The sequence below is a fragment of the Cheilinus undulatus genome, linkage group 14 (assembly GCF_018320785.1).
Source record: "Cheilinus undulatus linkage group 14, ASM1832078v1, whole genome shotgun sequence".
In the NCBI taxonomy this organism is placed as follows: Eukaryota; Metazoa; Chordata; class Actinopteri; order Labriformes; family Labridae; genus Cheilinus; species Cheilinus undulatus.
Window position 1 is genome coordinate 6,159,957 of NC_054878.1, and position 11,924 is coordinate 6,171,880.

General features: G+C 39.5%; 1 protein-coding gene across 1 annotated transcript; it reads left to right on the plus strand.

Moving 5' to 3' along the window:
• The first annotated feature begins 4,913 nt into the window (after positions 1 to 4,913).
• Positions 4,914 to 8,328, plus strand: LOC121521804 (probable G-protein coupled receptor 139). Its single transcript, XM_041805968.1, has 2 exons — positions 4,914 to 4,992; positions 7,319 to 8,328. The coding sequence occupies exons 1-2, from the start codon at positions 4,914 to 4,916 to the stop codon at positions 8,326 to 8,328; spliced, it is 1,089 nt and encodes a 362-aa protein (XP_041661902.1).
• The last annotated feature ends 3,596 nt before the right edge of the window (positions 8,329 to 11,924 follow it).

Below are 11,924 nucleotides of genomic sequence, written 5' to 3' on the forward strand. Positions count from 1 at the left end.
TCAAGAGACCTTTATATGAACCATTCATAAGTGTTTATCATGATTTTAGTGAGTATCTAATTGATGAATCTAATTTTGGAAACCTCAAAGCAGACAGAGGCCTCGGACCACCCCTGAAATCTCTGGCTTCCCCCAATGGGGTCCCGGACCCCAGGTTTGGAACCACTGCTTTAGATTATGGCTACTAAACAGACACAGTAACATGTTAATGTTTTTTTCCTTTTGTAATCATTCCACCAAACAGCTAGTGACCATATTTTCAATCCTCAAAATAGAGTCACTCAAATTTCATCGCAAACTCTCATGCATGATCTCATGGGATAATTTGATTTCAACCTTTTAACACCAGGAGGGCCTCAGCAGTTGAAACGACATCCCCCAAGATCAGTCAAAACCTTTTAAAAATGTAATAAATTAACACTAACAAACAACACAAACATGCAGTGGTGCATGTTACAGTGTTTTGGTATTTCCTTGTTTCCACTGGTTAAAATAGGGGTTGTTAAAAAAATGGGGCATACTGGCATTATATCGATTTTTGTCAGGACAGGGGACACAAAGCCTGAAAACGGGACTGACCCGGGTAAATTGGAACATCTGGTCCCCCTTCCAAGTAACAGGAAGTCATCTCTGCATTTTCAGACTTCTAAACCTGACATCAAATATGTGTTCACTTGATCAAAATATGACCCTATAATAAAAGGCAGCACACTGGAAGTGTCTGACTAAAATGTTTTAGAAAGTTCTAAAGGTCTGAGCAGTCATGTAGCCAGCATGCATGCAGGAGGAGAGTTTTTCTGGTGTTTTTCCAGTATTGGCTGTTGTCTCTGTTTGCGCTCTGCTGTTTGATCTCTGGATCGATACGTATTGAATGAGCTTTACCCAGGTCAGAGTTTCCTCTGCGTCTCAGTAGCAGAACAACAGTCACTGTTACTATTGTCATTTCTGTTAAAAACCCTTCCTCTCTGTCTTCCTCCACCATCCTCTGACTCACAGCTGATGTCACCAGCTCCTGTCGTCTTCTAAACCACTGAAATCTCCTCAGAATTTATCGAATATTCCCTTACGCAATGTAACCTTATCACATGTAACTGTTTATATCAGGGATGTAACAGTATCAAAATCTCAAGTTACAATGATGACTGATTGATCCACAGTACGGTATTTATTGATCATTTATTGCTGTATCAAAAAGAATAAAATTAAACAACAGTTGCACTCTCAATATTGCAATACAGTGCCTTGAAAAAGTATTTGCCCCCTTTCTGAATCCTGATTTTTTTGCATATTTATCACACTTAAATGTTTCGGATCATCAAACCAATTTTTATATTTCACAAAGACAACCAAAGTAAACAGAAAATGGAGTGTTTGAATGATTATTTAGTTTTTTAAAGAGGGGGTCCATCTTTTAGTCGATTTTTGCCTATTATAGATTCCATTTCCCCATCCTGTCTGCCTATTTCTGCCTCTTTTTAACCATTTTTCCACTTTATAATCCTTTTCACCACAGTTTATTCTCATTGTTGCCCCTTTTAAGCCTTTAACCAGTTTCATTACTGATGCCTGTTACCCAATTTTCAACACTTTTTCTGACTGTTTTTGCATTTCTAATTGTTTCTTAGCTACAATATTTTTAGTTCAACTTCAGTAACTTTTAACAAGAGTATCTTTACTTTTACTTAAGTATAGTGAGTGTGTTTATTTTCCACCTCTTTAATTACCATTTGTCAGTCAGGAGAGGTTCTCTTGAAAAACTGATTTGGTCTAATCCCACTGAGTAGCTTTTTGTGCATTTGTTCTTTTTTAATACTTTTTAAACCAGTAATTATAATTTTTCTAACACATATTTTGGGGGAAGTAATGCATAACATAACTTTTTTAAAAGCATCAAGTACTGAGTGAAAAATAAAACACCCAAAGCCAAAACAAGGAGGTCAGCAACATGAAACTGTCCTGTAGTTTGGCTTCAACTAAACATGACGGTCAGGGTAACAATTTCTCATTTCATCCCAAAACAGCTGTTGCATTTCACTTTGGGTTAAGGCAGTGTTACTCAACCCTGCTCAATCAAAGAGCCAAATCGTTAAAAGATATCTTTGCAAGAGCCACAATCTAAGTGGTGAAAAGTGGAGAAAATGGGTTAAAGTTGCAATAGAAATGAGATAAAGTGGGGAAATGGTCAAAAAGGGGCAAAGAAGTGGCAAAAATAGGTGGAAGTTGGCCAAAATGGAGAGAAAAAGTAGAAAAAATTGATTAATAAATAAGTTAAAGGTAGCAAACGGATGAATTTCAGCTGTTGTGCTAATTCCAGCATATTTACATTGATGTGTGTTGTGAAAATGTTCATTGATGTGCACTGTCCTAAGCAAATAAATAAACAAATAATGGTCAAAGAACATGGCCGGCACATGTGTGAGGGGTCAGGGCTTTTGCCCCACAGCAAGAAGGTTGCTGGTTTGCTTCCCGGCGGAGTTTGCATGTTCTCCCCGTGCACGTGTGGGTCCTCTCCAGGTACTCCGGCTTCCTCCCACCACCAAAAACATGCTCATTAGGTTAGTTGGTGACTCTAAATTGCCCGTAGGTGTGAATGTGAGTGTGCCTGGTTGTCTGTCTCTATATGTCAGCCCTGCAATTGACTGCTGATCAGTCCAGGCTGTAGCCCACCTCTCGCCCAATGACAGCTGGGATAGCCCCCCCCCCGACCCGGAACGGAATAAGCGGTATGGAAAATGGATGGATGGATGGATGGATGTTCAAAACACATTAAAATGTGGTAAAAAGGAATAACTGAAATGGGCAAAAATGGGACTTAAGTGCCATCCAATGGCAAAGGGCAGCTTAAATGTGCAAGAAGGTGCAAAAAGTGCCAAAAAAAAAAGGGGGGGGAAATTGCAACTAGCAAAAAGCAAGATAATTAAGGCAACAACTGGTGAAAAATGGCAGAAATTGATAACAAAAAATGAGTTATAGGTGGAAAAATATTCAAAACTGTAAAAAATGTGTCAGAAAATGGGTGAAAAGAGACTTAAATGGGCAAAAGTGGCAAAATGGGCAGAAACTGGGAAAAAAATTGGAGAAAAAATTGCAAAATTGATTTAAAATGGGTTACAGGTGGCAATATGGACAAAAAACAGTAAACGTGGCAAAAATGAGTGAAATGAGACTGAAATGGATAAAATTGGCAAAAATGGGATAAAATTGGCATTCGATGGAAAAAGGCAGCTTAAATGGGTTAGAGGGGGCAAAAAATGGCAAAAAGTTGACAAAATGCAAACAACAAAAAGCGGGACAAAAAGGAAAAACTGGTGAAAGGGGGCAAAAGAAGTGGCAAACTTGTGCTTAAAAAGCTGTAAAAACAGATTAAAAGTGGCAAATAAGGAGGGGGAATTGTAAATAAAAGCAATGGAAATATACAAACAAAATATAAAGGTTGACAATTTAAGCCAACTGTATAAGAGTGGGAAACAAACTGATTAATGGATCATTTCTGAGGTTTAAGATGACATTTATAAGTTTTTTGGGGGGCCTTATATTTCAAATAAAGACAAAAAAAGCCACAAATCATCACAAAAGAGCCACAGTTTAAGTATCACTGGGTTAAGGCTCGCCTTATAATAAACTTTTATTTAACAAATTCTTATTCTGTTGTTGTTGCACATTAAGGAAAGATGAAATATCTCTGTGGTATCAGAAGTAGCTTCTCAGCACTTTGAGTAAACTTTAAATCAAATGTATTTTACTTTTACTTGGGTATACTAAAAGACCATTGCTTTTACATCTACTTTAGTTCATTTAAATCAGAGTAACATTACCTTGACTTGGGTTTAATAGTCCTGTATTTCTCAGGGTGAATAAGCATTTTCTAAATGCACTTTTTAAATGGATCAATTATTTCCCAAACCAGTTTGGTTGTGATTATTTATGACTTATCTTTATTTGCTCTGTCTGTTAATGTGAGGGAGATGAATGGTGTATCAGCTGATGTGACTTCCTCTTGGTGAAGCTTTATAGCTGCTGCTGCTGTCTCTCCTCACATCATCGATACTCTCGCTCATGTGGGGGTAGAAGCAGGGGGGATGCTCGTCTGTCGAGGAGGCTTCTTCTGTGAGACGCTGCTGTAGCTCTAACCAACACAGAAACAGGTAGGTCTTCATGTTTTTATTCTTTTAACCTCTGAGGGATGGTTGTTTTCAACTAGCAGAAGATATTTAAATTATTGATGCACAGGACAAAATGATAGTTATTGAGATATGTGCATTTTTTAAAGATAAAGCTGGTCTTATGAGATTTATGTGCAATCAAGACAGCAGCTGAACTTAACAGGTATAAAAACAGGCAGGTTCTTCATGGCATTAAGAGACATAATCTAGAAACTTTCAGAGCTCTTATCCATGTGGGACCTGCCCAGAACAACCCACGAGTGTTTTTACTGTGAGTCAGAGGAGGTGAATCAAATCTTTTCTGCTATTTCAACATAGAAGGAGGTCTGAGCTTTCTGCAGGCTCAAACAAGTTCAACAAATAAGAGCGTGATGATAAGACAGCTCTGCAACAGCATGGATGAACAATGTGGCTAGAATGGGCTCTCTGTATAATTTTCAGCCAAAAGTGAGAGAAATACTGATCACAAAGCCTGATTTTTTCCATCATTTTGTCCAGCTCTTCTCACATTTTAGTCTAAACTTGCTAACCGTATTCAAAGCTGCTCTCTCTAAGTGTTTAAAAACTTTAAATCATTTTCCCTTGACCATCTCTCAGCAGTAAAACTCTCCGGTCTGTAAAGTGTCCTCTCAGCCGTGTTTGTCCAATGAAGCCTCTCCTCCTCCTCCTCTTCCTCCTCCTCCTCCTCCTCCTCTCTAATGGCTTTATTGCAGGTATTAGCATGTGAGCTGTTGCCTGGCGGTGAAAAACATGGAGGGAGCCAGCGTCACCGCCTTCGTCACTGTTCAGAAGATCTACTACCCACTGCTGTGCATCATGGGTATTCCAGGTTGGTCTCTTGTTTGGAGTCCATGCTTCAGCAGGTTTTATTAGGATCAAATTCATGATCAGGCAGGTGTTTATTGGTTACTAATGACTTTATTGGTGCTAATCAATCACTTTTAGCTCACTGTGTTCACACTTTGTTATCAATAACACCATGTTCTCGCAGTGTCATAACCACAGACTCAGGATAAGCAGCAGCTGTAGTTATGGAGCGTGTTTATATGATCACATTGATTAGTGAAAGGGGAATAATCAGGTAATAGTAATAATCTGATGTGACATGTTTACATGCACTTCAATAACTGCAAAGCAGATGGATTGGTCAGATTCCCTTTATGTAACCAGGCAGATCCATCTTACAGAGCTTCAAGATGATATATTTGTTCCTGGTCAGAAAATATCTGGACCAATCAGAGTCATTTGAGGAGAAAGAGGCAGTAGCTTCAGACGTGATTTAGTTAAAGCCACTGCAAGCCTGTAAATGGTTCTGCCTTTCCACCATGCATGGACTGTTCTGGATGGATGTGGAATATACATCATATTATGGATGTGTGAAACAGAATGGCTGAGCAATATCTGAAAAACACTGAGCTGTGTAGTAAAAAAGATTGGCATGGCCTTGCCATTAATGGACCAACATTAATCTACTTTCCATACCATACCTTCCATACCTTCCATAATGCTGCTATGCCCACATAATAATGGTGTAATCCTGACAGCAGTGGAATCACCTTTAACCTTTACCACAACCTCTCCCAAGCTTGAGAATTTCGAAGCCCCATGTGAAACCAGAAAATCCTCCAGAGCCCACCAAAACCCTCATGCAACAAGATCATGAGATTAAAAGTGTATACCTCCAGATTTTAACTTCTAACTTTACTTTTAACTCTCTACTTTACTCATGCACAGATATAACATAAACAGAACAGAGAAAACCAGGAGAATAGGTCTTCCCCAGTTGTAATTTATTGATAGCATCAATGTAATTAATGTATGTGTGCTGGATCAGTAGCATTGCTGCTAGCTTTAGTGCCACTTTCATCATTTTTGCACACTTTTGACCAATTTTTGACTCTTCTAATCTTTTGGTTTGCCAAATTTTCTGCTTATGTTGTCACTCTCTGCAATTTTTTGCCTCTGTCAACCCACTTTGGCCACTTGAATCAAATTTCACCACCATTTTCTGCCCAATTTTTTCCTCTTTAAACCATTTTTGTCTTGCTTTTCACCACATTTGTGCATCTTTATAATCCTATTCTGTTACCTTGTTTGCCTGTTTTTGTGACTTTTGACCCAATTTTACAATTTTTTTGTTTATTTCTTGCCTCTAATACTGTTTTTTACCACTTTTAGCCCATTTTCACATCTTTATAATCATATTCTACCACTTTTTCTGCATGTTTTTGTGCCTTTTGACCCTCTGTTCCACTTTTTGTTTATCTTTTTGCCTCTTATAACCATCTTTGCCACTTTTAGCCCATTTTTGCCCATTTTAAATCCCATTTCCCCACTCTGCCAATTTCTGCCTCTTTTTAACCATTTTCCCACTTTATAATCCCTGTTCACTACAATTTCTGCTTATTTTTGCCACTTTTAAATCATTTGCCAGTTTCACCTTACTGATGCCTTTGTTACCAAATTTCACCACTTTCTCTGCCTGATTTTGCTTCTTTTTTTTTTTTTTACCCTCTTTTGTCTACTTTCGGCCCATTTTTTGCCTCTACTAACCCATTATTAACCCCAAAAGGGGTTTACATTTTAAGAGGCCCATGTATTATGGCATGAATAAATAAAAAATATATATTTATTTATTTGACAAAAGTGCCTTTTATTCCACTAGAAAAAAACAAAAATATATATATACTTTCACAGCTTAACTTTACGCTGAACCATGATTTTTGTTGACCTCGGTTGGCCCCCAGTTTTGGCTAGGCCCCAGTAAGCTCTCTCCTCTATCCCCCATACGGGTGACCTTGTTTGGGGTGATTACACAGGACACGCATCATTGCATTCAGAAAAAAAAAATGGAGAATAACTGTGGACAATCACAAGTCAGCAGCGCTTGATTGGATAATCAGGCCTGTGCATAATGCATTTATAATGCGGTTTCTATAGCAACAAAGCAGCTGACAAATATTAGATGACCAACATTAAACTACAAATGTGATTGTTGTTCTCCTTCTCCTAGATGTTGCTGATACAAACAGTCAGTTTTCTGTATCTTGATCTGTTGCTCAAAGTGGATGGATAATCCATCAGTGTATTTATTGATCCATTGGTAAATATTACAAACAGGACGCTGTCACTTACCCATCTATCATGTGTTTTAGCTAACCTCTTCACCTTCTACATGATCTGCTTCCGTAAATGCGGGATGTCTGACACCGCCATCGTCTATCTGAGCTGTCTGGCCATCGTTGACACCTTCTACCTGGTGTGGGTGATCCTTCTCGACCTGACCCTCACCTTCTGGATTCTGCAGCCTTTCTGGCACTCCCACCCAATGTGTGGCATCATGGGGTTCCTGCAGTACGGATCTCTCTACAGCTCCTCCTGGATCGTGGTGGTGTTCACCATTGAGCGGTACCTGGTCTTACGCAGCACAGCGGCCAAGCAGCACTTCTCCCAGGCCCGAGTCACCAGACTGACCTGTGTGGGCATCGTCCTGGTGTCCCATCTGGTCTCGGTGCCGATGGCCTGGATCAACGTGGTCTCACCGGTGAACTTGACAGTGAACGGTGAGAACATGACGCTGCCCAGGTGTCATTACCGCGATCAGGCCTACACCACCATCATAGTGTGGATAGCCACCTTCCTCTCAGGGGGAATACCCATCGCACTGGTCATCATCTTCAACTACCTCATCGGGTACCATCTCAGCCGCGCTAGCAACCTCTTCACCAAGGAAGAGCGGCGCGTCATGCACGGGAGGAGCACCAGAGGCATGTTGAGGAGGACCATCCTGCTGTTAGGAACCGTCTCCGTGGCCTTCGTGGTGCTCAGCCTTCCTAGATTCGTCACCTACTGCATCCTGAGGACCACGTACAACACTGAGAACTTTGACAGAAACGACTACAGCATCCCCATCAACGTGGCTGGAGACTTGGCCAACATGCTGCAGAACCTCAACTCCACCACCAACTTCCTGCTCTACTGCATGGTCAGCCGGCGCTTCAGGAGGGAGCTGGTCCACGTGGTGACCTGTAAGGAGAAGGCACGGGAGCTGGGCTCTATGCTCACCCACACCACCATGAAAGTCTTCTCTGTTGTGGATCATAAAACCATGACATCAAGTGACAACCGCCCAGTGGTGCTGACCAACCTCAAACAGACAGAATAGAGATCTCTGGAGGAACAGACAAGTATCAGACTTTTGAAGAACTACTCTTAAGGTTAAAATTCTTGACTCTGGAAGTCGAACATGACTATCCCAAAATAAAGCCGACTTTTGATGATTCTTTGGAGTAATTTGGGGCCCAAATGGTTTTCATCTGAGCTGATTTGTGATAATTTAAATGATCTAGTTTCCATGTTGGCTAAACAGTGGATTATATGGAGGGTTTAATGAAAAGCTCTTGATGGGATCCATACATTTGTGACCCGCCTAATACCCCGGTACTCTGTCTGAGTGGTAAGACATTCCACTCAGCGATACACCCATGTGGGCCACAACATTAAAGCCCTGTTTACATTTATGTTAGCAATGCATTTTGGGCATTTGGGCAGTGAGTTGCTGCACTCTAGTACGTGACAGTGTTGGGATAGTTACTTTTTTTAAGTAATCCATTACTAATTACTAGTTACTTTCCGAGGCAGTAATGAGTTACATTACTTAGTTACACAGAGCTAAAAGTTACATTACTTTTACATTACTCTGTGTCACCTGAGATCTTCTATTATGCAGATGAAAAATGCAATTCTAAACCTTACATATTTCCACATTAGTGTAATAAAATGGGACTATTTCATGCAGTAAAAGGCGTAAGGATACAAAAGTGATGTCGGTAAAAGAAGTGGTGTCTTAAGACAGGACTTATTGTATGCGTTCTCCATGGTATCAGTGCATGTGTGTTGGATCAGCAGCATTGGTGTTAGCATCCTGGCTAACAGTTCCCTCAATTTAGAACTGAAAAATGTGTCAAACCATTATTGGGTTCTGATGCTTAAATTATCCATTCCTGCAACTCTTCAACCTGTTTCACCTCTCTGTTAATTCAATTTACCACTTCTTTTTGCTACTTTTAACCAGTTGTTGCTGTTTTGTGCCCTTATTTGCCACTTTTTTAGACTGATAAGTCATATTTACCGGTTTCTTTCTATTTTTTGCAGCTTTTTTTCCATCCATCTTCATCCATTTTTGCCACTATTTTTTTCCTGTTATAAACAGATGTTTGCTGCTTCTTGCCCCATTTTTTTCTGCTTTTCACCATTTTGCCACTTCTTTTTGCCACAATTTACAATTTTCTGCTGCCTTTTTTGTATTTTACTACTTCTAAAAAATTTTTGCTACTATTTGCTAATTTTTGCTGCTACTTTACAACTTTTCCCCCATTTTAACCACTTTCTGTTTAAATCAAACCTACTTTTTTGCCATTTTTAATCCTTTTTTGATACATTTTGCAGCTTTTCACAAATTTTTGCCACCTCATTTTGCCACTATTTACTTATTTGTGCCATTTTTTTCCTACTTTGCTCCTCCTATAACATTTTCACAAATTTTTCTTAGGTTTAAACCTTTAGTTTTTGACACTTTTCACATTTTTTGCCACTTCTTTTTGACACTATTTACATCTTAATGTCAATTTTCCCCTCCTTTGTTGCTCTTTCTTTAACATTTTTAGCATTTTTAATACTTTGTGCCATGTTTTCACAATTTTTTGCCACTTTCCCCCCTATTTTTCTGCCTCTTACCTGTTTTTGGTCCTATCTGCCCTTTTTTGCCACTTCTAACCTGTGTGTGCCATTTTTTAAAATATTTGTACCCGTGCATGTCGCTTTTTCCACTCGCGTACATGGGTAGCTCCTTTAACCACTCGACCATCTGCGCGCCCCCTTTTTGCCCTTGTTTGATCTATTTTGGCACTTATAAGCCATTTTTGCCATTTGCTGCCTGTTTTCTTTTCTTTTTTTTTTTTTTTTGGCACCTGTTGCCAATTTTAGCCACTTCTTTTTGTCAGTTTTTTACCAATTTTTGCCACTCTTCACCCCTCTTGCCACTATTTTTCCACTTTTTGCCAGATTTTTACACTTTTTGTTTATGTCAGACCTATGTTTTTGCCACTTTTAAAACATTTTTAATGCTTTTTGCCCCATTTTGCCGCTTTTCACCCGTTTTTGCCACTTCTTACGACACTATTTACACCATTGTGCCAATTTTTCCCTCCTTTGTTGCTTCTTCTTAAACCCTTTTACACTTTTCAATAATTTGTGCTGTGTTTTGACCCTTTTTTCACACCTTTACTCCTTTTTTGCCATTTCTAACACATGTATGCCATTTTTTCAACTATTTGTATCCATCCTGGCCACTTTTCACCCATCTTTGCATTGTTTGTGGCACTTTTTGGGCTTTTCTGTCCTATTTTCCTGCTTATACACCATTTCTGACACTTTTAACCCATTTTTTACCTGTTTTCATGACTATTCATTAATCTTCCATGAATGTTTACTCACTTTCTTCTACTTTAGTTTTAGTGTCCTAGCATTTCTGCATATCGCGGTTTTGCTATGAAATCCGACTTTACTTCCTAATTATTTATATCAGTGTGTCTATCCACATTGTTTACATCACCAGTTAAAAAAGGTAATTCTGTTTTAAGAAAACAGGTTTATATTATGAAAAAGGCTTTATTGTACTACAGTAAAAGAATAAAAGTCATTTTTTGTTGCTTTGATAAGAGTGTTTATTACTCAGGTTCAAAATAAAATATGGTTATCGCAGCTTAACTTTTTAGAGGACCATTGTTTTGCTGACCTCCATGGGCCCCCAGCTATGCTGCCCTTTACCCCCCCTAATGGGTGGCCTCGGCCATGTTAAGTCAAGTCATGTTAATAAAGTTAACTAAAGATAGTCTCTACCTCCACCATATATGCCGCCACAAGCCTCTTTATCTCAGCTTTTGTTACCTGTTGGTAATAGTTGAGCTTTGGCCGCTTGGTGTCAGTATCTTGCAGTTATCTTGAGCTTCACTCTGGGCTCTGGCGGTCTTTAGCTCCTAGCTTTGTGTTAGCTTGCTGCCTGTTGATGTTTGGAAAGATTTGATGCAAAGTTCAAAGCTGTGGAAAGTTGTTTTCTGAGCTGGACACGGTTTATACTTCACCACCAGGTTTATGTCTCTTTGTGCAACAAATCCAAAATACTATTCATACCTCCATGCATCTAAAGATGTCCTTATTGTAAGCTTTTTGTGATCCCCTCTCTCTGATGTGTGTATTAAACAAGGCGAGATGGTAAAAAGAAGACAGGACTGGTTTCGTATAGGAGATAGAAGCTGGATAAGCTCCCTTGCTGTAGTTTTCTGGGGCTCTGGTCTTGTTCGCTCTTGAAGGTGATCTCTTTAGCGGTGATCGGCGAGCCCAAGCTTCCTTAGAGCTCAGTCTTCAGTTTGGAGGGGTTGTCAGTTAAAAACAATGACTAGTTTCATCCAGGTCTGTTAACCAGGGAGGTGATGTCTTTTCATCCTCTCAGTGGCAGTCCCATCTACCTGAGTCTTGTGACGTCATTTAAAGGTAAGACCGCTGCAGCTTCACGAACACTGCTAGCATGGTGCATTCAAGACTGCTGGACAATCCAGTGATGGTTCAACACAGCTTAGCTCATGTTTATTTCCAAAATGATAATCAGTCCAAAAAAATTAACAAAAAGAGAAGAAAAGAAAAAGAATAGGAGCTCTGCTTATCATTACTAACAGAAGTAATAGGGTTGTTTTACAGCCACTG

What these genes read in the sequence shown, in the direction of transcription:
- LOC121521804 (XM_041805968.1), top strand. Translation starts at nt 4,914, where the DNA reads ATGGAGGGAGCCAGCGTCACCGCCTTCGTCACTGTTCAGAAGATCTAC. An exon ending in GTGCATCATGGGTATTCCAG is followed by an intron (nt 4,993 to 7,318) that starts GTTGGTCTCTTG and finishes CATGTGTTTTAG; the next exon opens with CTAACCTCTTCACCTTCTAC.